The 26,985-nt window shown below is 37.8% G+C and overlaps 1 protein-coding gene across 10 annotated transcripts in view; it reads right to left on the bottom strand.

The window, feature by feature from the left end:
* Positions 1 to 3,446: 3,446 nt before the first annotated feature.
* Positions 3,447 to 26,985, bottom strand: part of UNC79 (unc-79 homolog, NALCN channel complex subunit) — a 106,862-nt gene continuing 83,323 nt past the window's right edge. For all 10 annotated transcript variants that reach the window (XM_064658994.1, XM_064658996.1, XM_064659003.1 and 7 more), the window contains 9 exons: positions 25,518 to 25,622; positions 19,944 to 20,021; positions 17,363 to 17,452; positions 14,636 to 14,811; positions 13,649 to 13,835; positions 12,356 to 12,553; positions 10,087 to 10,164; positions 5,453 to 5,494; positions 3,447 to 4,774 (listed from right to left, as the gene is read on the bottom strand). In XM_064658994.1, the coding sequence (XP_064515064.1) occupies positions 4,574 to 4,774; positions 5,453 to 5,494; positions 10,087 to 10,164; positions 12,356 to 12,553; positions 13,649 to 13,835; positions 14,636 to 14,811; positions 17,363 to 17,452; positions 19,944 to 20,021; positions 25,518 to 25,622 (1,155 nt within the window). In that variant the 3' untranslated portion in view covers positions 3,447 to 4,573. The remainder of the gene's footprint in view (positions 4,775 to 5,452; positions 5,495 to 10,086; positions 10,165 to 12,355; positions 12,554 to 13,648; positions 13,836 to 14,635; positions 14,812 to 17,362; positions 17,453 to 19,943; positions 20,022 to 25,517; positions 25,623 to 26,985) is intronic.

Raw genomic sequence — 26,985 nt, 5'->3', positions numbered from 1 at the left:
CTTCCTGAGCCCTTTGCAGTTGGAGACCACCAGGATACCTTCCCCTCCGGTTACAATTCTCACTGCTATCCCTTGATGCTCAGCCTCCAGCTGAAATTGTTCTCAGCAGGGAGAGGCTGAAGGGCATAGAGTAATTCAGTTATAAATCAAATGACAAATGCAGAGCCCTTCCTTCCAAATTTGCATCAAGTCCCACAAACTGTAATGCTGTTGCCTCTTCCTGACTTCAGGCAGACTGCTAAGATGAAGACCCACATTGTTGACTAAATGGCTGCTGTGCAATTGAGATTCAGATCCTTTTGAAAAAAACAGACTTCAGCCTTGCTGTAAAAGTCTACAAGAAAAACTGTGGATAGAACTCTCCCAGAGCTGCGTGCAGCTGGGGGAACAGCACAGGATTCTTGGCTGCAGAGCTCTTTTCCAGGACACGCTAGCAAAGACAAACAGCCCTGGGCTCTGGTAATCTTCATCCAGCTTGAAAGGAGGCTGTGCAGGCCAGAGTTCAGAAAGATCTTCCATCTCAGAATGTTCATCAGTCCTAGAGCACATCAACTGCTGTCATAGCATGGAAAAGAGAGCCAGAAAACCAACTGTGTTTCTAGGGCCTTTGAACTGCCATGGCTCTAATGACACGTTGCAGAAACGTTACGTACAAGATAAGGCATGTATGTAGATAGTAACTGATGTGCTGCAAAAGCCTTTGTTTGTGTGACCCTGTGTGTAGCTCAGGCCATGGCTTTCTTGACAGGCAGAGGAAAGCACCCCGAGATGCCCACGTAGACATTAACCCCGCACTCAGGACACGGGTTATGTAACCCAGCGGTAGGACGCACTGCGGCCGGTGTGAGGCTTTAACCATCGCTTCATCCAAAGTGCCCCTTGTTGTTGGAAATTTCACAGTTCAGCACACAGTAAATTGATTCTTTTACTAGGTCAGGCCTGGTAACAGGCGTTGATTTAAGCGGCTTATTTCAACAGAAGACTAAATGCTCTTCCTAAATGGCAGGTCTCTATGATCAGACAGAGGATGGATTCTGCTCCTAGTGACACGTGCACAGAGGCACAGCCGCGCTGGGAGCGCGGCAGAGCAGAAAGATTGGCCCCTGCTACTTGGTAGCATTTTCAGGGAACACCAAATGTTATTTACTTCCTAATCTTCCTACAGAATATAAAGAATTGCTGCTCTAGGCTATTTCAGAGACTTAATGTGAGTGACTCACTTGAGTTGTATACTGACCTCAGGCACAGTAAAGATATATTTTACAGTGCTTTAAAAAACTCCTAATGCAGATTTCTGTACTTCTGAAGATCCCTAGAGTGCACTTAAAGAGATTTTCATGAAGTGTTAAAGCACACATACCTGGCCAAGCCCCATGCTATTTGTTTTTATTAGTCAACATACCCCTAATCATTGGTCATACCATCTTCCAGGCTGCTATGCTAAAGCAGCTTCTCAGTTTATAGGTAGTCTTAATTTGCCTATGCATGACAGCTCCATAGGAACCGTATTAATTATAATCAGTGACAGATACATACTAAACCCTATGCTCAAACACGGAAGTAGATTCTGTGACCAGCTCTTATCTCTAAACCCAGAGCTGAAACCAGATCTCAATTCCCGCAAAGGCTTAAAGTGTTTAGTTCCAGACCTGGATTCAGCAGGTCTGGTTTTGGCCTGTGTTTAATTTTAATAACTACCCACCACTATATTTGCATTTATTTTGTGTTTTGCCAGTCTGAACACTAGATGCTTTGAAGCAGAGATTTTGCTAGGCAGGGAAAGCACTTATGCCATGTTGTCTACATGCATTATCTACCAAGTGAGATGCCCGATCACAGATTCTCCTTTCCAGAAGTTAGTTTTAAAGACAAATTTTCTCAGGCTCTGCTCTTCCCTGCAAATCATGTCTTCATCTTTCAAGTTTCCACAGTTCCCATTGTACCCACCTGAGTTCATCTACCTGACACCCGAGGGCCTCATATTTCCTCCCTCTCCTTGCCTTTCAGTTGTCTTTCAGATTCACCAGGTGACAGCACATCAAAACACAAAAATCTCTCTCCTACATGTCCCACTTTTCAGGGGCCCAATAGCACTCCTGTTTCACTAGGGTGATCCCAGTCCCCACAATAGTGAACCTGGGCCCTATTTATGTGGTTACCCAGCAAAGTTATCACCTGTGTTGCAGACACAACCATGAAGAAGACACAGTGAGTGCAAATGTGCTCTAGCAAATGTACAATGAATGTTCCTCTCTTAGACTCTTAAGCGTGTTAGGTGCATAAGTAAGATAGGCCTATAAGTGAGTTACTGTTTATAGCAAATTCTATAGTATCTTTTGTTAAATTGTTTAAATTAGGCTATCAATTAAGTGCTGTTAAGTGCTGTTAAAACCTTTAGGCCTAAACACTGTTGTTCAGTTTGGCAAGAAGGTCTACTCTGAACCCTTGTGACTCAATAGGGGGGTGTCTCTCATTCCTTTTTATCCTTATCCCTTTTTCATCCCCAGCCTCCATGTAGATCATTTTAGGTTGATTTTAGTTTTAGAATGATTTATTCATTTTAGTCTGATTTTTCTCTGTGTGCTGTAGCCACCGACTAAAATAGGAGAGTGGACCTTGCCAACTTTCACTTTTATATTAAACCTGCTTGTGCCGATACCTTTGCCGGGGATTTTTTGAGTGACCTAAAACACTCATTCATGACAATGCCAATGAGTTGAAAGTCAGACAAAAACACCAGGAGACCTGTGTGGACAGACAAAAAACTCCCGGCCAAACTCAAACACAAAAAGGAGGCATACAGAGGGCAGAAGCAAGGATGGGCATTTTGGAAGAAATGCAGAGACATTGTCCAGTCATCCAAGGATGAAGTTAGGAAAGCTAAAGCCCAGCAGTATTTGAAGCTGGCAAGGGATATCAAAAAGAAGGGCTTCTATAAGTACATAGGGGACAAAAGGAAGACTGGGGAAAACGTGGGCCTGCTGCTGAATAAGACAGGGCACCTCATTATACATGACATGGAAAAGGTTGAAGTACTGAATGCCCCCTTTGCCATTTAAGCTTTGACCCTATAATGTGTGAATCTAAGAAGGAAGGAAAGCCAAATCGATTTCTCCCCATTGAAAACACAGATAGGGGGCTATTTTAAGCAAGCTAGCACATGCCTTACTGTCTTTTCTTTGTTTCATAGGTTAGTTTTATTTTTGGTTGTTGTTTTTTTTAATGCATAATGGTATTATAATGGCATATATGCAAACATTTCCATTCTTATTTTAGTAAATGCAGTGAGGAAAGACTGACCCTTCACAAAAGCTGAGATGTACCTAGGCAGATTCCGAGAGTAGTAATAAGGACTAGGGATTTAATAGCATTCTAATATACAACTTAATGTTTGTTATTCTTCTAATCAGTGCATTACAGAATAAATACAGAAAATACAACTGGGATTGAACAGATTTAAGTATTTATTACAAGAGGTGGTAAACTATGATGCTTTCAAGATTTTATGTAAAATCCACTGAGTTAATTGATTCTCCTTAGATTCCAATGGGCTTTGGTTGAATCCCTTAATGATATTAAAATCCATCTGTTATTAAACATCATGTTTAATACAGTAGTATGCAAATGCTGGGATTTGTAAATACCATTATGCAAAACTTCAGGTCCAATCATGCTCCTCTTGAAGTCTGCAACATAAATTCTGTAGACATCAATAAGAATAGATCTGGGATATCCATTTTTAATTGCACTGTATACAAGTATTGACAGAAGAATACAATACCGTAATCACAAAATTAAAAAGGCTTCTATGAAACCTACAAAGAAGAGCAGCAGAGAATCAATGAAGTAAAAGCAGTATTTCAAAGAATTATAAATCAGACTTGGCAGTTTTGGAAAATCTACTGAAAAAAAGACGAATGAATTGGCACAGTTTAACAACCTAATTTCTAAGTGCACTTCATAACAACTCTCCTTACAAGCTGCTGTTTTCCCAGAAGATGATGACAAAAAGCCTCATTAGAACATCACTGTTTTATAGTGACAGATTTTATTGCATTGCCAGCTGTGAATCTAAAAAAAAAAAAAGACATCCCCCCTAAAAACTCCTATAAAGGTTCCTAAAAACCCAGTTTTCTTTTGTTATTGTCAAAAAAATAGCAACATAGCACTTCCATGTTTGTGAATACCCACAATTCTATTTTTAAAAAAAATAGAAGTTAAAGAAAAGTGATTTTTGTCTTAGCTTCAAAAATAATGTAAAGAAACATTTAAGAACAAGATATTTCAATGATCAGAGAGATATGTACAATGTGATAGATTTGAGTCCAATCCTCCCAATATATGCTCATGAATGCAGACTTAGAACCTGTTGATCCTGAGTAATTGTAATTATAAACTGGCAGGATCAGGTTCTTAGCTTCACCCATTATAAGCTTTTTCACAATCTGTCCTAGGCTAAAAAGTATAGATACAGTATATACTCTGTATACTGACTTATACAAAAGGTCTTTTACAGCTCTAACTCTGTTATTGCTAGGCTAAAAAATTAATATTTTGGAACAAATTACATGAATCATAAAGGATAAAATTGAGATGCAGCTTCTGATGACTGGATTTCTACTTGAGCCATTTTGAACTGGGTACACTGTAGCCATTTGCGGAGCACAGATGAGCTATTGTTCATTTGTCCTGACCCCTGTAACATCCTTAGGCTGTGATGGTTGACATTGCTCTGGATGGCTTGGAGGCGTAGCTGTAGTCCAGCAGATAAATGCTGTTGAAATAATGCAAACCATTCAGTTTCTTTCCTCTAATACAGCACTGTGACAGGTACAGGTTGTTGGCCAGGGAAAGTTCTTACACTTGCCCGAGTGTCGAATTTCTTTCTTCCACATCCTGCACTGTAGTGTTGCCACAGAGGGCAAATGTGCTTACAGAAACAACTCCATATTGACACCAACTCCATGACTTTTATTCTCTTCACCAAAATTTTCTTGACTCACAAACCACTTCGATCCACCTTGCTCTCTCTTACAAGGAGGGCCAGCTGACACAGTTTTACCCAAGCCCATAATATCTGCTTTAGAACGCAAATCTATCTCCTGAGTCAACAGTCACAATCCTGATTTGTCAGGGGACTCTCAAGCCTAAGACATCAGGAAAACCACAGATCAGGGAACAACCAATCTCAGTAAATATTGAGGAAAGGCCTCAATGCAGAACCAGGTTACAGGAAAGTGTTTCAGAAGGGAAAAGGAGAGCAGTACTGATCACAGGGCAAGTATCTCAGCCAGTGATGCTCTGTATGCTCACACTTGAGATCTTCATCTGGATACACTAAAAGGATCTATTTTGAGAGAGTTTGGAGACCACATCTAGTGATCTTACTTCCAGAACTTACAGGAATGTATAACACCAAGAATAAAAGGATAAGGTACTAGAAAATACTCACCTTTAGGTTTGACTGTATCATTGGCAACCACATTGGTATGAGCTGTAAGATGAGAGGTGTATTTTGTTATTACACAAGTGACTGTAAACATGCTTCAGTTACTGTGAGACAGAGAAGGATATATCTAATGCATTTAGCCATTTGAATTGACATAGTTTGAGCCACAAATCTGAGAATGTGGTTATTTTTAAATGATGCCTATGTTTTGGGGAAGGTAACTGTCAGAGGTAAAGAAGCCAGCTTCTCTTGTTTGTAGCTTGATGAATCACTGGTAACAATTATTAATATCCTGTTGAAGGCAATGATGAGAGTACAGAATAAAAACTTGTTAAAGGAAATCACTTATTTTCCTTGTGAGAGTGTTTCTGTATGTGCAGGTGAGCAGTACTGGAGTGAATACAGTAAACATTCTGCAACGTGAGGCATTCATTGGGAACTGAAAAAAACATGCAGCAGAGGTTCCTAATAAAATGCCATATATTTAAATGGTAACCAGCATTTTATAAGCACTAGTCACATCAGTGCTTCACTGCAGGATGTAAGACATTCTCTAGGCCTGGTAGAACAGGTAAAAACTATCCAGAATTACAAGGTGAGGAGGTATACAAATCTGTCACTTACTATTGAACTGGACTGGTATGCATTTCAGACTCCTGCTCCTTAGGGAAGTTTTACTTCTGAGTAAGTGTAACGTGACAAGCTTATGGAAGACAGAGAGGCATTTCTAGCAAAAGTATTCATGTTTTTCTATATTAATTTAACCACTGAGGTTATTGTTCTAAAATGTTCCTCCAAATGGCATTAAAATTTGCAATTTGCCAATTACGCTTCCGGGAGCTGCAAGTTAAACCTAATCACTATTGACAACATTAGATAAAGTGCTGCTTCCCTTGTGCAAGGAATGATAATTGTTTCAATTTCAGTGCTGTTTTGCTGGAGAATCATATGCAGCTCTGTCAGGACTCATTACTTAAGTCTACCACATGAAGAACCATAGTCAAACCTCAGCATTTACAGAGAGATGAATGCCAAAACAGCTGGAATGCAGCCAGATGCAGCAGACGTGAGCTCTGTACATCCTTCTGTGGGCTCTCACACTAATGAAGTGCTTAATAAAATACAGTGACTGTTGGAGTGTTCTTTGGTGAGGAGGAAACAGGTAATTATACTGAGAAGCCATGCTCTGTGCCCCAGTGCCATCAACAAAATGTCACTGAAAATTTCATCCAGCATTAATGAAGTTCCTATGCAGACAGCCAGTGGTGACAGGACTGGTGTCAGAAGTACGTCAAGCAAGGAGGGAAGCTAGGTAGAAAACTTAGGATACCCCACTGCATCTGAACCAATTCACTGGACAACTTTTACAGTCAGCTGAGAGAACGAAGCACTTCACATCCAGTTCATCTTGTCCCAAAGCAAGTATCTAAAATAGATCAGGATGAATCATGTCCAAAAATACTATTTATCTCCACTGACTATAAAGGACACTTATGGAAACTAGCTTATATTGACTCTCTTATGGAGAGGTCTAAGGTTAGATACAGATCTTTGTCCTCCAGCACCACTTCTGTCTTCCAGGGTCTGGACTCATTTAGGGAAACATAACAATCTGCTGCAGGCACAACCAAGCAAATCCTCTAGTGCTACAGCTGCCAGACAGATAAATGAGACAAGAAGACATTTTTATTGAAGCATTTGAGTTTTGTTAACTAATCCCTAGCCCTCCTTTTCTTTACAAAGGAAGAATACATAAAGCTAGTTAGAAAGAAAAGCTGGAAGAACAGAGTGCTGTCAGACAATGTTAAATTTTTTTGAGTTTATATTTTCAATGGAATTGTATTGATTCCAAAGCAATTTTTTATGGAAACCAGGCTGTACAATAGACTGGTCACTGTGCTGTTCTGGTTTCCCAACTCTGCTGCCTGCCCAGTTCTCTAGAAAGCTACCCAGCAGCTGCTGGAGCTGCCTAGAACCCCTGGATCTCTAAAAATGGCCTTGTGATTGGTGAGCTGTTCCTGTCTTTACTGTAAGCCCCCAAGTTCCTCAGAAGTACATTTGATGGTCAGACAAAGATGTGATCAGCAAGGAGCTGGTCCCCGTCATCAACAGCTATCATTGGGATGGCCAGTTTCCCAGTTCCTTTGACATAGAAAAACAGGACAAAAATTGAACACTTCCATTTAAGCTCTCTTAAAGCAGAATGCTTCCCCTCAGAGGAATATATAATGAATTAAATATAGATGCAGGTATATATGCATCTGTGTAAATGTGTGTGTGTATATATATATCTCACTACAACTTAGTAAGAAAATTAAATGCATAATGGCTGAAATGTTTTCACAAGAAAGCAACTTTGTTTTCTGCAGCAGACTAGTAAAGATAGTCTAATATCAGATCCAAAAAATATCCTCTGTGAATATATGGAATGGCTCAAAGACTATAGGAAGTAATCAAGACCTGTCTCAATGCTATCAGTGTGACTTTAATTTAATAGCAAAGGCCAGTGGTTACCAGGAGGAGGAAATCACACAGCACCAACACAAGGAGGAGATGAAGGAGTGCTTATCTCAGGTGTAAAGAAAGCTCTTCTTCCAGTGAAGGAGATTGTTTATGTCATCTCTTTCTTGCTTGTTTTATGACAAATTTCCCCTCACTTGTCATACATGACCACCTAGGTAGGATAGCTATCCTGTAAACTGCCTGGCACCATGTGACATGCACCACCTGCTCATTTTGGTGCATTAAAAATGTGTGTGTGGAGTCATGCCATGACTTCATTAACAAAGTAAGTTCTTGCAGCACCTGAATCCTTAGACGGAATAAAAGACACTGCAGTAAACATCATTATATGAACAATAAATGGTCAATATTTATCAGTGCTAATGTGCTCTGTTCCAAGAGAAAATAATTGGTAATTATTAATTTTGCTGAATGAATCTCTGAAAGTGTTAACAATGTTCTGTATAAAAAAATATCTCTCACTACACTATGTCCTTTCCTTCAGTGAAAAGTAAACCTTGTTTGAAAGACTTACATCTAAAATAAAAGAAATAAAAAGCTTTAAAACATAAGATAAAATTGTCTAGAATAAAACAAGCTACCAAAAGACTGTGTCCAGTCAACTGTTTTCAAAGAATTGTTATCCTTGCAGACTTCTGAAGTAGGAATAACAAAGTTCAGATCCACTTCACAGCCACTGAAGAGTATCACATTTGATTTTTTTTAAATTATAGAGAAGCCACTCACAGGTTCCTCTGTAAACTTTGTGCTTCTGAATCTCTGAAGGGCTTAAACAATACAGTAAGTCTTTCCCTAAATTATGGCACTTACTTTTCAGATCTACAGTACATACTTTTACACTTAGTTACTTCTAAAAAAGATATAGTAACCTGGAACTAAAAATCCTATAGTACCATTATGTATGTATATTGTTCCTTCAGGATTTCACTTTAGGGCTGAATGAAGGGGATTTGGTCACCCAGATTCTTCTCTTCCATCTCCCATCCACTAAACATGAAAGCTTAGCAACTTAACTCTGAGTTTCACAGTTTTATGAGCTTGATTTTGTAGTAACAACTATGTCCTTTTAACCCGATTTAGCACAGTATTGATATATACTCTCAAATATAACCCCCTTGAAAGCATTCATTTGAATTGTGACAGGGATTTGGCCCTAAAGGCCTCTATTTTCACAGCTTTAAAGCCATTCTTCATCCTTGTCAAATTCTGAACATCCTGGATGGCTGAAAGAGACGCCCACATGTCTTCCAGGGACAGCCATAATCATTTTAACATCCCTTAGTGACAGAATTTCTGTAGTGAATCAAGCCATTACTGACTATAAACCTGCATTTTCACAGTGAATGTGAATGTTTTTATGCCAGTTGACATAAAGACCTTCCATTTTAGCTACTTTATTTTCAATTCTTGCTAGATCATAAAAAACTGGAGTAAAGCAACAGTCAGAAGTTTCCTTTATGGCAATAGAAGAACTATATTAACCTTAACTACTTGATTTGCTTATATTTCATGTGAAAACTCTCTTCAGAATAATGCACTGTGAAAACATGTATAAAAGGCTAGTAAAATCAATTTATGCTTGTGAGACTACCCTACTCCTTTGGGAATCACTGTGGTAACCCATAGGAGACTGACTACTGATTTCTAAAAAATCAACAGGTACACATAAAATAACAAGAAAACCACTGTGGCACGAACGTTTTGTTATCCACCTAAAAACGGGAGGCTCGGCACAGTGAGGTGATCTGCAAAGGACCTATGATGATTAAAAGAAGGCTGAAAATTCAGACACTAGCTAGAAGTTCCCAAAGTCAGTGACATCATTTATGTCTATTAGAGGAATAAGACCATTGCAACAACGTAAAGAGGAAGTAGATTAAATATTGCTTTAAAAAAATCAGGAGAACTTGAATTTGAGATTATGGTCTGGTCTTCTTACCAGAGATTTTACTTTTCATTATGCTCTACTACATTTTATTTCTGCATTATCATTCAACTTCAGTTTCTTCCACTTTCTTTTTCTCAGTGGGAGGGGAAACAGAAGACAGTATGTTTAGAAATCACAATAGTCAGGTAACAGCATTAACTAAATATTCATGGTATGGTACGCCTACCTTTACAAAGATAGTAGAGTTGCATTCCTGTAAAGCCTCCATTAAACTGATCACATGCAGGCACACCATTTCCACCATCTTGGAAAAAAAAGTCAAGCATAAAATCAAAAAATGTCCAGCACAACAATGTAGTAAGCTAAGCCAACACTCTCTAAGCAGTCTTCCTGTATTTGCTGGGCAGTTATACTGAATCCCTAGATGTGCATTTATTAACCACTAACATACAAGATTAAATACTACATGAGCACATACGGGACATTTTTTTAATTTAGTTTTCTCCTGATGTGATAACATCTATCTATTAAATATTTCAAGTGCTTGATGTATTTTAATTCATATCACACATCAAAACAAGTTTCCTTCAGCTTTGTTCTTTTCAGACATCATAAATTGTTTTTATTTTGCTGTGTAGTTCTCATCAATCTGTGTGTCACAAACTGGTATTTTTATTTACTGAATCTTTGAAAATTAACATACTCACAAAACCCATCTTTTTATCCCCCATCAAAAAACAATTTATTGTTTTGAACTGACAGCTAGTCTGTAATTCTTCCATTTTGTACCACATTTATGACAGATGCAAATATCAGTTATTTGGTAGTAGACAGCTTTTTATGTTTCATATTGTGTAAATTCATAGATACAAGACAAACACCCTGAGCCAGCAGTGAGTATTTACAGTGCCTGTCTAAACTACATGTAAACTCCCCTCAATAATAATAAACTTAGCTTTTATGTTGTGCTTTTCATCTTCAAAGTGCTTCACAAACACTAAGTAATTAACCTCACAACACTCCTGTGAGACCGGCAAGTATTATTATCTACATTTCAAAGAGCAATGGCTGAGGTAGAGAGCTTAATATCTTGCACTAAAGCCACTTAACCATATACTTTCAGAACCAGGATTGGAACTTAGGACTTCCAGGTCATGTTCTTGTCCTAAGGCTCGACAAGAGGCTTTTGTGTCTGACTAAAGAACTGGCTGGTTAGAAACATTATGCACACTTCCCATTTCTCCAAATGGAGCTTCATGAAGTACTGTTCCCAAAAGCGGCTTGTGAACCACAGAGACCTCACTAGGTGTCAGAGGCTAAAATATCATCTAAAGACAGCTATAGGTGGCCCTTGCCTGATATGGACAAGACACAAGCAAATAGTAATTGGTTCAGAGACATTCAAGTGCAGCCCACACAATGACAATTAAAAGGGTAAGGTCCACGCCTGCCTGGGATGGAAGATGGTTCACATTGGGAAAGGGGAATTACGTAAAATAATTTCCATAGAGATAGCAGGTCTACATTTAAAAAAGAAAAAATAAAATCCAAACAAACACAGAATGAAAAAACTCGAAAGCACCAAACCTTAAAAACCCAAACCTTAAGAGCACCTGATTTAGTGGACTGGGCTGTGTATAAAGGATGTTTCTCACTCAAAGCTAACATCAGGCTCCCCAGAGCCAGAGCTACTAGTTAATGTCTCAGTTAAAAAGTTTTGACCCGTCATGACTTTCTGAGAAGTGGGAAACAGTAGGTCTTGCCCATCAGAAACAAGTTCTTAATCCTAAGCCTGCAGGCACAGAGAATCATTAGTCAAGGGTAAGCAATGGTACCAGCTATGAGAGGGCTGCTGGGACCCCTCTGGGTTCTTATTGTACAAAATTGCTCCAACAGCAGTGAGTATTTGAGATAAACAAAGGTTTAAAAGTTATATCCAAATAAATAGTCTGGATGATTTCTGGATGTAGTGAACATTTCCTTTTCAACTCTTATCTCTAGAGATACCTCCTTCTTGTCATTCATTACTCAAAAATGAAGTGATATTTATTCAGCTTATTTTTGATGAGTGGCCAGTGAGTTATGCATAGTCAACTGTCAGCAGTTATGCATTTTTTCACCATCACATGGCAAAAAATAATCAAGTGGATATTCACAGAATTATCCTAGAACACTTCATTGCTGCTGTAAGGCAGAGTCAGATAAAACAAGAGATCACAGTTAAGAGCAGGATATATGATTCAAGGAGTTCTTAATCCAACAAGCAGTGACTCTAGCTCTTGATTCTGATTCAGGCAGAACCTGGTTAGATGCTGTTTCAGGCCCACTGCAAACTTAAACCACTACTAATTAGCTATCCCTTTAATTTCTCAAAAGCAACAAAGTCACTTTATGATGTTATTCATAGTCTGTTGTATTCCATTGAAACACTGAAGCAGAGCCAAGCCCTCTCCAAGTTTAATCTGTACTAAATCTGTCTGCAGCACCTGACTCACCACTTTGTTATGTGCCATTAGCTGGAGGATGCTCGGTGTCACTCGGCTCCAGAACTCCAGGGCTGTAAGGATGGCTGTAAAGCTAAATTCATTCTGATTCTGGACTGTCGGAGCTACTGCTGTTTGTTCGCAGTACACTGTCCAGAGCTGAGCAAATATAAATGCATGGAAGAGGGAACACATGTGCAGAACAGATGTCTGTACAGAAACAGAAAATACAAGAAAATGTTTATTTAAGTAAGTGCACTGGGATACAGCGCAGAGGTTTTCATCAAAGCACTCCTCTGTCATGCATCCCAAGACTGTGCAGTCTCACCCCTCCCATTCCTATATTTCCCTCTAAGTAGGAGCCAGTAAGTCAAGTACACTTGATAACATCTTCTCCATGTTTAAAAAATGGGTTTATATTTTCAGACTAAAAACTTGCAAACACACTCCCATGCAATCTAAGAGTATGGCATCAGTTCCTTTAAAAGAGGGTTAGTTTTGCAAAACAGGTATTCAGGACTAGTTCTGAGGCTTTCTTCATGGAAAATTTCACTGCAATCTATGGAAGGCCTAGAGGCCCTGGCATATATGATTCCATTTCAGAAATGCTGCTGGATTAAGTCATTCAGCTTCTGATCACCTGAAAGGATGGCTATCATACAAAATACATGCTCTTACATGTGTTCTGTTAACCTGTCATCCATTTCTACTTTGTTGGAACTGCTCACAGTCACAGGAAAACAGTCAAGGAAAGTAAGTTTTGAAAAACTAAGAACTCATTTCGCATACTCAAGCATGGCTCTTTGCTAATCCTTGTTATATATCACAGTGTCTGAGCCTCCAGGAGTGCTGGACATTAACTACTTCACTACAACAAAGATACTTCTGGCCAGAGATGTTTTCTCAGTTTGCAAGTGCAACAGGAATTCATGCTCTGTGGTCGTCTGACCGCACCAAACATCGCAATGGTTGCCTGGTAACTGGAAAGAGGTATTTGAAAGAGCAAAAAAAGGCCAAAGAAATGAATGGGAAGCACCAGGGTCTTGGCTAGGTGAAGGGAAAGAAAGGAGGATTTTATGTACAAGATAAATGTGTGATCATTCCACTTCTGTCACTAATAAAAACCTTGTTGGTGTCAAAGACTGCTGTTATACTTGTGTTAAACTACTGTCACAAATGTCTTATAATCTTCAATAACTCTTCTTGTTCTGAGCACCTTGAGAAAAAAGTTGTGCTTGAATCATCACTGTCTGCAATTATTTTGATCATAAAATTATTTACAAATTATAACACGGAATCCCTTACCTTTGATTGCTCTGGAAACCCAATCAGAATAACAATAAGGTGGTCAGCAATTTGTGAGCCTGCATCCAGTGGAATAGGCATGCAAGATGATGGAGAATTTGGACAGACAACATTATGTGTCAGAGACCCCAGAAGTAGCCAGGACAGCAAACGAATGTGTGAGACACATTCTATGAACTCTTTGGGCCTGTCAAGAGAGAGCAGATTTTAAACAATAATAGCTTTTCTGGCTTTCCTCAAAATATGGAGTCTCCTTATACACATTAAGCAGATGCAGTCTCAGTGTGCTGGAGGCACAGATCATTGGTACAGCTTGAGAGAAGACTTAGACTACACAGAATTTAGTGGACAGGTAGTCCAGGATAAATCTAGGACAAGAATACATAGTCAAACAGCCTAGACTCAAAACATCTCATTTGTTGTCAAGGTAAGACAAGGGACAGTATCTCCCTTTTTTTAGAAGATAAAACGCTGCACATCAGGATTTATCACAGTGAAAAGGGACAAAAAACATGTCTTGAGCAGGATTTCTCACACCTAACATTAACTAAATGAAGTTAGTATTTTTATCATCACATCAGTAGGCTTACCCTTAAGAGTTCTCACTCATTTGTACTCCCTAATTTCAAAGGCCATTTCCCATTGTATTCTCTGTAATTCCCAAAATATTTTCTATCATTCTAGGATTGATCAGGCACTTGTGTGCTTTTCACTGTCTGCATCTAGATCAAGAATCTAGATAATTTCCAAGGTAACTCCAGTCAAGCCACTGAAGTTACCTCCACTGTCCCTTTGGCATGTACTTTAAATATTACATTGACAAACTCCTCAGTTAAGGATCAGGGAGCTGCTGACCAGCTGCTTCTATGTCCCACTCCCATTATTCCCTACTGTGGGTCTTATCTATGGAATCTGGCAATAAACACAGAACTTGGCGAAGATTTCCAACTCATTTTAGTATTCCTTTCTGTGGAAAAGCATTCTCACCCTTGTTGCATTGCAGAAGGAGGATGGTAAAGCCAAGGCAAATATCGGATCACAGCTTTGTTGTCTCTGTGGTTTCCCCGAGTGATTTCCATAGCAGCAATCTGAGCTAAACCAACTTTCAGATGTCCACCAAATGTGTCTTCATGCAGTGGCTGAGAACAAGTCTTCATGTGACTCTGTAAGGCAAAGATCTGATTTCCTACCCAAAAACTAAGTTCTTCCAAGCAACAGCATATTTTATTTCATTTCACTTCAATTCTTTCTCAGGATCTCTAACTGTGTCTACAAAACAAAACCTGGAAATAGATTTTAAAAAATTCTCCAGCCCCTGTATTAGTATTAGTCCCTGTATTAGCTGTATTAGTAACAGCTTGATATGCAGATCTTTCCACAGAGGGTCATACTTTTAAGAGTCTACAAAAAATATAAATTGTACAAAATGTATAGGTAGCTTTTGTCTCAGCAAACTCAACAGCTGAAAAATACAAACTAATGCTTGCACATCCAGAGAGCTTAAGTGAAGATGGAAGAATCTAACCATTTAACAAGACAGCATCTGGGCAGGAAGTGCCTTCCCTGTACAATATTCCATTTACACGTTCAGAAAGAAGCTCTCACTTATTCACCAGCAATATGACTATATTGCACTATTCTGTTGTTACAAATGCCTTAGAACCCTGGAAATAAAAATGGCCAACCTTTTACCAAGAAACACATATATATTTATTCCTGGAAAGATGATTTATTATCCTGCTTTGCCAGCTTTAAGGAATGTTTCATTCGTGCTTCTTGAAATACTTCTATATTTCTATTAAGCTAACTTTGCATTACCTTCTGCTACTAGACTATAACAGAATACATGCTAACTGCAGTTGCTTGCTGAAAAGGAGAGCCATATGCTTTGTACAAGAAAATCTAGGTCATCAGTTATTCAATTATTATAATAGGATAAAAAAATCAGTGAACCAATAATATTTTTGTAACAGATAAGTATCTGACTCCAGAAACTTACACTCTCAAAAATCACTTACTTAAAGTCTTTTTCAAGAGAAAAAAACCCCTGTGTACCAGCATGAATATCTAATGGCTTTGTTATACAGCCAGGTAAAAACGATAGACAGGTATGTAGGCAGATACATTATACACCTTCAAAAAAGGTGGAATTTTCTAAATAAAGCCTTGCCAGACTTTGCAAGTTGTTATCCCAAAGGGATAAAAAGCATCATAAACTGAATTGAAACAGTACACGGAAATGTGATTATCCTCAGAATTAACATTTTTACCTTTTCAATAATGCAGTAGTTGCTAATACAGAGGACTAAAAATAATTAACCTCTTTCAAAAAAACTATTCTCAGACAAGCAAAAGACGATATCAGGCAAGAATAAACAAACAACTATTTCTCTTCACTCAATTCCTACAGAGAGTAGAAATTTCCAAATTTGAACACACACATTAAAATTTTGCTGGTGGGATTGTTACTGGTCATATAAATCATATAGCATTCTTAGTTAGCTTGGTACTCCAGATGCTGTTGATAATACATACTTGTAGTAAGAAACTGTACAACTGGATGATCTTAGGACTCACTTCCTAGTGAGTAACACCTCTGTTAATAAAACCCGAGTAATGTAAGTAAATATATTAAATGAGCTTACAAGAATTTGAATCTAGATTTTGTGAATTTGTTTAAAGTTCTGACTATTTTGGAAATCAGAAATGCTTACAAATATTTTCTCAACTATGTTGGAACCACAGAGTAAGTTTTATCTGGTCTGGTTAAACAAGAATTGCCCTTTAATTTTCCAAGACAGACAAAGCTTATTTTTCACAATACGTAATGTTTTAGTCATATTCGACTCTCCTATTATGCTAATCTTGTTCTCAGATTCCTGTATGACATGGCTAAATCAAACAACATGTAATTTTAGACCATCGGGTTCTGATGTAGTTTTAAACAGCCAGACCACGTATTTGGGAAGCTTCTTGTCCAATTTCAAAACATAAAAGTGAAAAACCAGGTAGAAGTTTTAGGAATTCTAGGTTTTGATCAGCTAATGATTACTAGGATGCTTTCATGAAATGCATTCCTAAATAAAATATTTTATGTTGACAGAAGTATTTTCCTATCACTCCTGCTACAATCAGCATCCAACTAATGAAAATAAACCAAAAAGCAGTTTCAACTACAGAGGTAAGACCAATATTTGGGTTTTCCCCACCTCAGAACATAACCTGAAAATGAAAACAACTTCCATTAGAAAAAGGACACCCCCTTTTTTCAGTGTCTGTTTGTGTATAGAAGCGACACAGGATTCCTCCAGAGGAGTGTACTTAGTCATACAGGCAAGGACTTTTATGTTTCCCTGTGTTATATTAAACACCACTACTTCTCAGAGTGACTTTGCTATGACATTAGCTTATCATCAACATTTCAGAAAAACTTATCATTAGCTTATCATCAACATTTCAGAAAAATCAAGCCTGCATTTCTATTGTGTGCTCACTATATTTGAATCAGCCTCCATTTCAACACTGCATAAGCTACTTTTTACTGATCCCCCAGAAATCTCTAACCTATAGCAGTACTAACAGCTTTTTAAAATGGAAAGAAAAAAAAGTTGTCACTCATCCTCAAATACTTCTCCCAGGCAGGTTCCTTACAGAAAATACACTTCTTCTAAAAAAAGCACATACACTTTAAATCAATGTATGCTCAGAACCAACCTTTAATTTGGTTAAGGTATGCATATCTGCAATGAAATCCAGCACTTCCCCAACATACTGCCTCATGCATTCCATTGCTGCTGTTCCACACTAAAACACAACAGAAATACGTTTAAGTACCAGGTTTTGAATGTTCATGTTTTTGTCTTTGTTTCTTCTTCACCAGAATACAATGTCTGTCTCAAATTCTTTATTTTACTTTTTAGTTAGATTACTTTAATTAAGAATAGGTATGCTTTGATCTTCTATCTGTAATATGCCCTCTTATCTGATTACAGTATAAGAAGATGGCCCAGTGTCTGTAAGCCTCTTCTTGCATCATAAAATACTCTTATCCGCGACAGCGATAAAAGATTAACTCATGAAACTTGCAAGAATACCCTGTCATGTAATCCTGAAATTTACAGTGGTCCAAAATCAAAGTTTTAAAAACACGATGAGAATTTAACAACTCAGTTTTTCAGGCAGCTGAGCATTTCTGCAAATGGAAACAATAATCTATAATTGAAATTCAGTCACACACACAGATGCCCTTATAGTCACATTAATCACGATGGAAAAATAGTATAAATAACTGTCTTCAGGTATTTTATGTGTAAACATCACTAAAATGAACATCACTGAAATTTACTTTTTTTCCCTTTTTTAAAAACTAACGAGTATTTCTGATATACTCCTGAAGCAAAATCATTCAAAATACAGCATCTTAATGGCACTTAAGCTACAAACTGCTTCAGTTAGATCTTAAAGGTATGAGCATTGAGAAGCCACGTGTGCCAGAGCAAGAACGACCCCAAAGGGAAAACAAAAGGACTCCATGTGGTGCTTGCTGTATTTCTGCAGTACAAATTTTCATAATCCTTTTCCTAGAACATAGTGAGAAATGCGAGTCTGGCCTTCAGCTAGTACACGATGTGCCCAAGGTGTGCAAAGCAGTCAACGGAACAAAGCTGTCAGATTAAATAAAGACTTTGAACAGACCAGAGAACCCTGGAGACAAGCTTTCAGAAGGTGATACCACCAACCCACTAGGTATCAAATAAACTTCTGTTTCTATGTTAACAGTCTGAGGTGAAGACAATGCTAGCTGAATTCAAGGGGAACTATGAATGCCTCATGCTTAGGGGCCAAGTTAAAGCAATGATTAACTTTTGAAGCTAAACGATGAAATTATTAAATTAAATATCCTTTTGAAGTCACAAAAGACTACTTTATCCAAAGTCATACGCTCAGGGCGAAACATTGCAGTAGAGTTTACAGAAGAAAACTACTCCTCTTTGACCTCTACTTAATTAACTACACTTTGAAGCACAGAGGCTCATTACCCTATCTGAGTATACAAATAAACCAGATTTAGTTTTGATCACAAAATTATTAAGCCTTAATTGAGTTTTAGTGGCTGAAATTTGAAAAACTGCTAGCATTCTTACACAACTCTTAAACAACTGACCCGGGCACTCCTCATTTTTGTATGGTAATATCAATCTACACAGTGTTGAACTGTGCCACCTTCTGGCTTTTCAAAGGTTGTTTCTGTCAGTTTCCATGATAGAATAAAAACCAAAATAAGTAAAATAAGGTCACCCTGTCAGTATATCCTCCATCTAGTTTATGTGTACAAAGGATTCCACGTGGGTTTCAGAATATTGAATAACAGAATTATACAAGATACTACACTCCAATCTCTGAAAATAATGCTCAGTTGCACAAGACTTCTTTCCAACCATCTACTCTGTTTCATTCAGAGCCTGATTTTCTATGATTTCTTCTGAAATGATCACATTCCTATCACAGCTTCCAACATCAGTGTTAGTCTATCTATTTAAAGCAAGTATAAATTAAAATATTCTGTTGGGAGGAAAGACTGGCATTTAAAAAATCATGAACTTCAGAAGATAATGGGAAAGATCCTATCCCATCATCCCTAAAGCTGACACACATATTGGGAAACATTGTCCTCACTCAGCTTGTGAAGCAAACCTGGTCTAACCCTCTTCCATCTGTTTGGGTACTCAGTCACATGTGTCATGGAACAAGAGAAGACTTCCCACTGTGCTACTTCCTCGCATATTCACCAGGGGCATGCTCAGTGTCTAGGCAAATAGGAGTACTTGTAATTTAGTACTCCTAAACTAAACTCATCATCAGGATATAGATGAATGCTTTACATACTGCCAGGAATATACCATTAACTCCCTTCTTTAACCAAATAATCTTTTGTGAGAATGGAGGCAATGGCTTGTAGCTTTCCACCCTGCTACTATTTTTTGAGGCATTCAGCTGGTCTGCTCCCCACACAGAATAGTAGAAGGTCTCGATTTGTCTTGAGCGCAGGCTCCACTAAAGTAGTTACATGACTAAAGATTATCAGTGAAACTAAAGGAAGCAACATCAAGTTCAGAACTTTTCCAAAATTAATAAAAAGGATGAAGCATCTCAACCTCTGCTTGTAATACATCTTACCAACCAGAGGAGAAATGAAAAAGAAAGAGCATTAAATTTAAGGAAACAAGCTGAATAAGATATTTTTTTTAAAAACAGAACAACAGAACTAAGAAATAGACTTTGATTCAGTACTTACTCCAGGCATTGAGGCAATCATCTGTTTATGCAAGATTGTTGACTCAGCTAGTTTTGTTCCAGCATCTGCACAAACAAACTAAGAAAAAATTAAATACAAGTTATTTTTTAAATTTTTTGGAGTAACCTGAAGACACTAATAATTTATTCATTACTTCATTAAAATCAGTTCAGATGTCTTCTTGATTTTATTCATGGTAATTTGCCCTTCTAGACCTCTTTCTTCACAAACAACCTAGTTAACTTAATATAATGAAAAAATTCTGACTTTAATGTGCTTAATTAACACATATGCTGTGCAGGAGCAATTTGGAGAATACTGCATAATAAATCAGACTTTCTTTATGAACAAATATATATATACATATTTTCTATTCCTTCTATATATCAAATGCTCCTCATTCATTATAGAATAAACCATGATAGAGAATGACAAGGTAGAACATGCTATATTCTTCACTGTGATATAACACGTTCACTGAAGTTCTGCAATGATGAATTATATAAACAGTTTTGAAGATGAGACCATACTGGTATGGTGTCATATAACTTCTGCACAATACAGGCTGCAGTATTACATAAACAAGGAGTTTCTGAGAGATGGTCAGTGTCATTCTGTTATAGTAGAATATTTCTAATTGCTCTTACACTTTTATTTTCCTTGCTTTATTTTTCTTTTTTCTTATTTCTTTTTATTTCCAAATCCCTTGACCTAAAATCTCCAATGTCCATATCATTCATATATTAAACCAGGTAATACTGTTATTTAATCATTATAAGATTCAATAAGGCATTGGACACCCTGCAGATGATTTGCTTGTTCCTACAACTTCTTGTCCTAACACTACATTTGCAGTTGAGCAACTTCTGTCCATAGTGATGCAATGTAAATTTCTAAGGAGCAGACAGAAAATAACTGCCAAACTAAGGTCTAAGATTTAATTTTCTTTCTTGAAAATTAATACCATGGTACTTTCACAAACTAGGACAGATACTGACTACACAATATAATTTATGGTTGTCTAATGCACGTGTGTTAGCAGTACTCTCAATGACCGACCACTTCACGAAAATTTCAGAACATCCTCTACAGACCTAGAATTTACTCTTCCACAAGCTGTACCTTTCAGCTGGATTTAATCTGAACTCAGACTGCCAACCATGACTTGGAAACTACTTCACCTGTCTTGACAAAAAGTCTGAGACCTACTTGAGTTTAGATTAATAATCTAACCAGTTATCCTCAGACACTGGCCTGGCTCCAGTTGACTCTTCTTCTGGTTAAAATTTATTTTACACCAGAATGAGCCAAATAGAAATAAACCAGGAATCTAACTCATATTTCAGATGAGACATGGCCTGGTGCTCTTCTGTGCCACAGCTATAATAAGTACATGGAAAGCAAATGAAAGCCTTAGGGTATGGGCATATCAATCCAGCAAAGACCGATGAGTCTTAGTTCAAACAGCAACCATGACGCTCCACTTCTCTTTTAAAAAGGACCATTAATGGACTTAGGCAAACAGATGACAGATTTTCTCTTAATGCACCCTATTTCAGAAAGAGCAATGCTGACACCAGGTCCACTGGACAACAGAGAGGTTGTTTTCCTGTGTAAACAATTTTTCAGTCAACCATTTTTGTGCAGATTTGGCTTCTCTTGTACTACATCAGCTGCAAAAAAAGACCATAATTCCATGACAAATCTGGCTGAGTATATTTAGCAGCCAACAATTCAGTGCACTGCTACAGCCACTGTAGAGGACTCAACATCTAAGTCACAAAAAACCCTCACCAAAGACAAATGTCATTTATTTCAGACATTTTCTTTTCAAAACAACAACAAGAAACAGCACCCAAAGGAACCTCTACTGGTCTGCTGTAAGCTTTCTAAAAAAGCAGGAGAGCTATATAAAGAAAAACCTATATATCTACAGCTTTTCTGTATCTTTTGTACAGAAGAGTTTGGGTTAAATAAGAGATATTAATTTATATGTAAAAAAACCTGATAAATTTAAGTCAACCTCTAGTGAATAATTGGCCTTGTTTAGCTTATTTTTCTCATTGTCAGACTGGCAGTTCCAGGCATCCTTCCTGAAGTTGCAATGCAGTCAAAAAAGGATCACAGAATCAGAATCATTTAGGTTGGAAAAGACATTAAGACCAGAGTCCAACCATAAACCTAACACTGCCAAGGTTACCACTAAACCATATCCTTATGTGCCACTCCACTCTATCACTTCCTTGGGCAGCCTGTCCCAGTGCCTGACAATCCTTTCAGTGAAGAAATTTTTCCTAATAGCCAACCTAAAACTCTTCTGGTGCAACTTGAGGCCATCTTCTCTTGTCCTTTCACTTGTCACCTGGGAAAAGAGACTGACCCCGACCTCACTACAACATGGGGAAACCAAACTCAAAATGAAAAATTTCTTACATTTCCAGTCCAATTCATTGTCATTTATGTTGTCTCCCTCTACAAATATTATAATACATTAAGATGTCATTGGCAAGCAATTTCATGCCAGTCGTGTAAAAAAAAAAAAAAAAAGGAAAAAAAAGGGAAAGAAAAATACCCTGACAGCGTAAAAAAATGAGAAATGGGTAAGTAGTTGTCATGCATCTTACTGGCATTGCCTGCTGAGGTACAGCTGCAGTGTAATGTCTAAACTGTAATGTCTGCTGACTGTAATGAATTAGCTATACATCATAATCTGTATATATTATACCTCTACTCATAATCAGATGTTTTAAAATATATATTCTTATAAACATATTATATGTCACCTTAAATCTTTTCATTCAGTAATTAGTGGATTAGATCGTCACCAAAAAATAAAGTGAAACCACTAGATATACACTGATTTACATTAGCTCCTCCCAAAATAGGAGTCATCCAAACAAAACAGATCAGATACACTGAATCTTAGAGCCTGACTGAACAAGCAAATTCTAAAGAGACACTAATACAATCTGAAGTCAGTGAAAATCCTGAAGATGTGTGCTAATGAAATGTGAGCAGGAGAAAAGCAATGGGAAACAAAATGCTGGGTGAAGAAGCAGTTCCTATGGAAACCCATGGAACAGCAGCATGTACATGATGGCTTTCATTTGCTAGGACAAATCAAGGAGACAGACTTTCTGTATCCTTTATCATCCAGGACACCTATGCAATGATTGGAGTGATGTGGTTAAAATTCTCATTCTTTGTAAAGTGGGATAAAGTTAACTCTCATCTTAGCACTTATGTCACCAGTGACACTGATGGCACTATATAATCTGGAAAAATGTGGGTGTCAAATGTACATTTCTAGGAATTCCTTTGTTAGTCAGCCCACGACTGATCTATCATTAAATTAAAGTGCTCCTAGCTTCTTTGTTATCTGGAACATTTTGATGGAATCTCTGTATTCTGTGGGCACTGCCTGTATGGAATCTTGCATACAAGCTCACATGTCCATGGAGACATGACTGTTGGAAATTAAAGCCATTTCTGTTTGGTGCTGTGTTAATTCTGCTATGGCCTTGTTGATTCAAATCATACAATTTGAATTAATATTGTAGTGGTTCTGTGTGGTAAATGAAATAATCCCTTCATTCTATTAATGACACCAAAGAAAATTTAAAAAATCAGATACGTATGCGTTTTTACTAGCAAATTTCTTAAATTACAGTGGGCTTAGTGGTTACTATGGTATTTAAATTCAAGAAGCTGTTGAATGATTCAGACCACATACTACTGAGAGCTGCCAATTTGCACAGTCAATGGGAGAAGTAGTCATCATGCCTCCAGTAGGCATCATCTATGGCAGATGGTCTGAATACAACCCCTATTCTTTACCACTGACTGCATAAAAACAGAAGCTGGCTGCTTTGGATAGCAGGAAATATGAATCACTTCATCAGCCTCTGAAAGAAAGACATCATAAAAGACATTTATATCCACATTAGATGCTGTTGTGTAAGGTATGAATACATCCCAAAGTGAATACAGCATATGGGAACAGTGCTAGGAGGAAAATCCAGGCAAATATCACTTTAACTTTATGAGATAATGTAAAGATACATAGTTTTGCTTACTGGGTCTATCAGGTGTTTGACTCAATATGAAGAGCAAGTGTTTATTGGTTAAATACCACTGCTAAAACTGACATGGCACATTTGCATTCTCAAATGAGAAATTCAGGATTGCCTAAACTGGGGGATGGTCATCCTTGGGGGTAGTCACAGGACTGAGCTATACAATGGAGTAATGCAGAATAATTGCTTTATTCTGTAATACAGGAAAAGTCAGTTCTAGTCAACCAAATGCCAATGCACACAGTATCAAGGTGCATCACTGCACCTGTAAGACAGAAAGAGATTGGTGGTTAAGTTATTTGATGGTATTGGCTGGGACTGAAAAAAAAGAAGTTTGGAATTAATAATAATTTTTTAAAAGGGCAAATTCCTGCTTTTTAAATTAAAATGGATTTTAAAAAATAACCCTTTACCAACAAAAGAAAAAAAAAAACACAAGCGTTCCCTCCCCAAATTCTTCCCCTAACACTGATGGCAAAATAATTGTTTTCAGAGTTATCCTAATGGCTATATAATTTCATTTGTCAGTATTATTTCTCTGTCAACTGGCAATCACTTACTATGAGTAATGTACCAGTACTCAGAAGAAAATAAGGCCATAGTAAGCTACATGAAGCTCTGATTCCATAATGGAAAGGGAAAGAGTGAATGGAGCTCTGATGCTGGAAGCCTTATGAATGATATACGTAATAAACATCTTGCTTGCACCTTATGGAGTGCTGTTATGCTGGTCCCCTATAATTTTAAGTTCTTAAACACATATCATTGTTAGCTCATTGTAAACAATGAGAGCCCACTACCTGTGATTACATTTGAAGAACTTCAGTAAATTGGTTTTGTGGGACAGGTTTGTGGTGCCAAACTGTGTCACACTTGCCATCTTGGAGGCAGAAGAAGTTTTCACAAGTCTGTGTCTTATTTCCTCAGATATTCCAATGAAAAAGTTAGCTTAACTCCATAGAATGAAAAGAACAGAAATATTGTCTATGTATTCTTTACTGAAAAACTACAGGTTAAAAGACAATGGTCTTCAGGGACTGGAGACAGTTTACTGCTAGAAGCTGAGTTTTGGCCCATGATCAACTAGCACCCTTTTCCAAACAAACTGCACACTGTGCTTGGGGCTAGGATATGAGCACCTGGGGCACCTGCTCCACTGCGACATGGTATGAAGCTCAATGGACTCAACCCTTATGGGTCCCTTCCAACTCAAGATATATTCCATGATCCTCAATATGGCAGCAATGATGCACAGCTCATTATCATTCTGTGAAATGTGGATTCCAAATTTAGTTTCTTAAATTTTAATGTGGAAGCCTAAATGTATGCAACAATGCGTACATAAAGTAACTGGATTTCCATTCAAAGAGTTCCTGCTTTCCCAACATTGCTGGTACTTTTTGCAACCATGTTGGACTTAGTTCTTCTTCCTCTGTCCCACTCCTGAAGTTGGGCTGAGACAGGTTCAGTATGAGAATTACACAAGAATCTCCTGTACCTGCACCAACAGCAGCAGATTCATGTCTGGCAAGGGTGACTTTAACTTGAGTGCTTGCAGTAACTCCAATATGACACTGCGCGTCAAGTAGAATTTGTCCCTTTCCTACAACAAAAAGAACACAGAATTATGAATGTCCTGAAAGTCACCAACAGTCACTAGTAAACAGGGATACTTTTTATTTAAGTTTGAGAATAACAAAGTTACAAAAGGGTACTAGTTTCTCCTGTCTTACAAAAAAGCAGACATCACTCATCACTTATATAATTCTATGGACTTGATTGAACAGACATCAGTGAATGTCATTATGCTTTGATGTTTTATCAGGCACTATATCCGAGATTTAATATTTCACATGTGAAATACAGATAGATTTTATAAAACAGTTATAAAGCCCAGGCATACAAATGTAGCTGTCACTAAGTTCCATACAATAAGAAGAGGGGAAAGCAGTAAAAAATGACACAGGAGAGCAAAACTGGTATAGTATGTAGCATTATTCTTTCACTGAACCTGCCAAAAATGGTTTACATTTTACCATACTTTTTTTTCTGTTGTTATTCCCCTTAAAATAAAGGTCGGTGCACTATGGCTGCTTGGACATCCATTTTCACTCATTAGACTAGCAGTACTTTTCCACTTCCACAACAAAAACAGTCTTGGCTACAGCTGCTACAACAGAAACATTTTAAAACATAGGGGGAAATCAGCCAGAGGAGATTAGAAGACAGAAGCCTAAGAATAGAGCTGTAGAGCTGAGTCAGCAAGGAGGTACAAGAGATAAGATGGGCCTGTTATACATCTTACTTTGACATTCTCTGACTTTAGATGGTAAGATAAAAATGTGGAACAAATCTATAACCTGCTACCAACCACAGCAACTCAAGAATTTTGATCAGCAGGACGACTTAGGCTGTGTTCTCTTTCAGACAACCACTAGAAATGACATAATATTGTCCAATAATGAGAGCATATCCAAAGTGTGCTTAAGATTAAAAACCTAGTATCTTCCATCTTGTAAATCGCATGCACTTCCCTGCTCACTTAAGTTAAATGAGTGAAAATTTTTACTCAATCAGGGCCTCAGTTTCTCTGCAGCATCTGTAAAATGGGTTCATTTGTCTCTTCCTCAGAGAAGTCTTACAAGGTATAGTTAGTGATAGTCAGTTTGAAGCCACCTCCAGCCACACACAGTAGAGAATGCAGCTAAAAGAAGGAGCTGGAGAACATGAGTAGCTGAAAGTGAGAGAGAGCTTTGCTTGCAGCAGACCAAACAGTCACCAGCGTTCCTCTTCAGGGAACTGATGTCACCACACTATGCGTGTAGCATACTATCAAACAAAGCTTACAGCAACACTGCTTGTCTCCCACAGAACACACATATCTTTTAATGAAAACAGATTTTAAATATCAGGCCTCGATTTCAGAGAAGGTGCCAAAACAACAGAATGGTATGTCTTTCATGGAC

This window comes from Pseudopipra pipra, chromosome 6, assembly GCF_036250125.1.
Source record: "Pseudopipra pipra isolate bDixPip1 chromosome 6, bDixPip1.hap1, whole genome shotgun sequence".
Classification (NCBI taxonomy): domain Eukaryota; kingdom Metazoa; phylum Chordata; class Aves; order Passeriformes; family Pipridae; genus Pseudopipra; species Pseudopipra pipra.
Note: the sequence above shows the minus strand (reverse complement) of the source record. Positions and strands in the feature narration are given on the sequence as shown.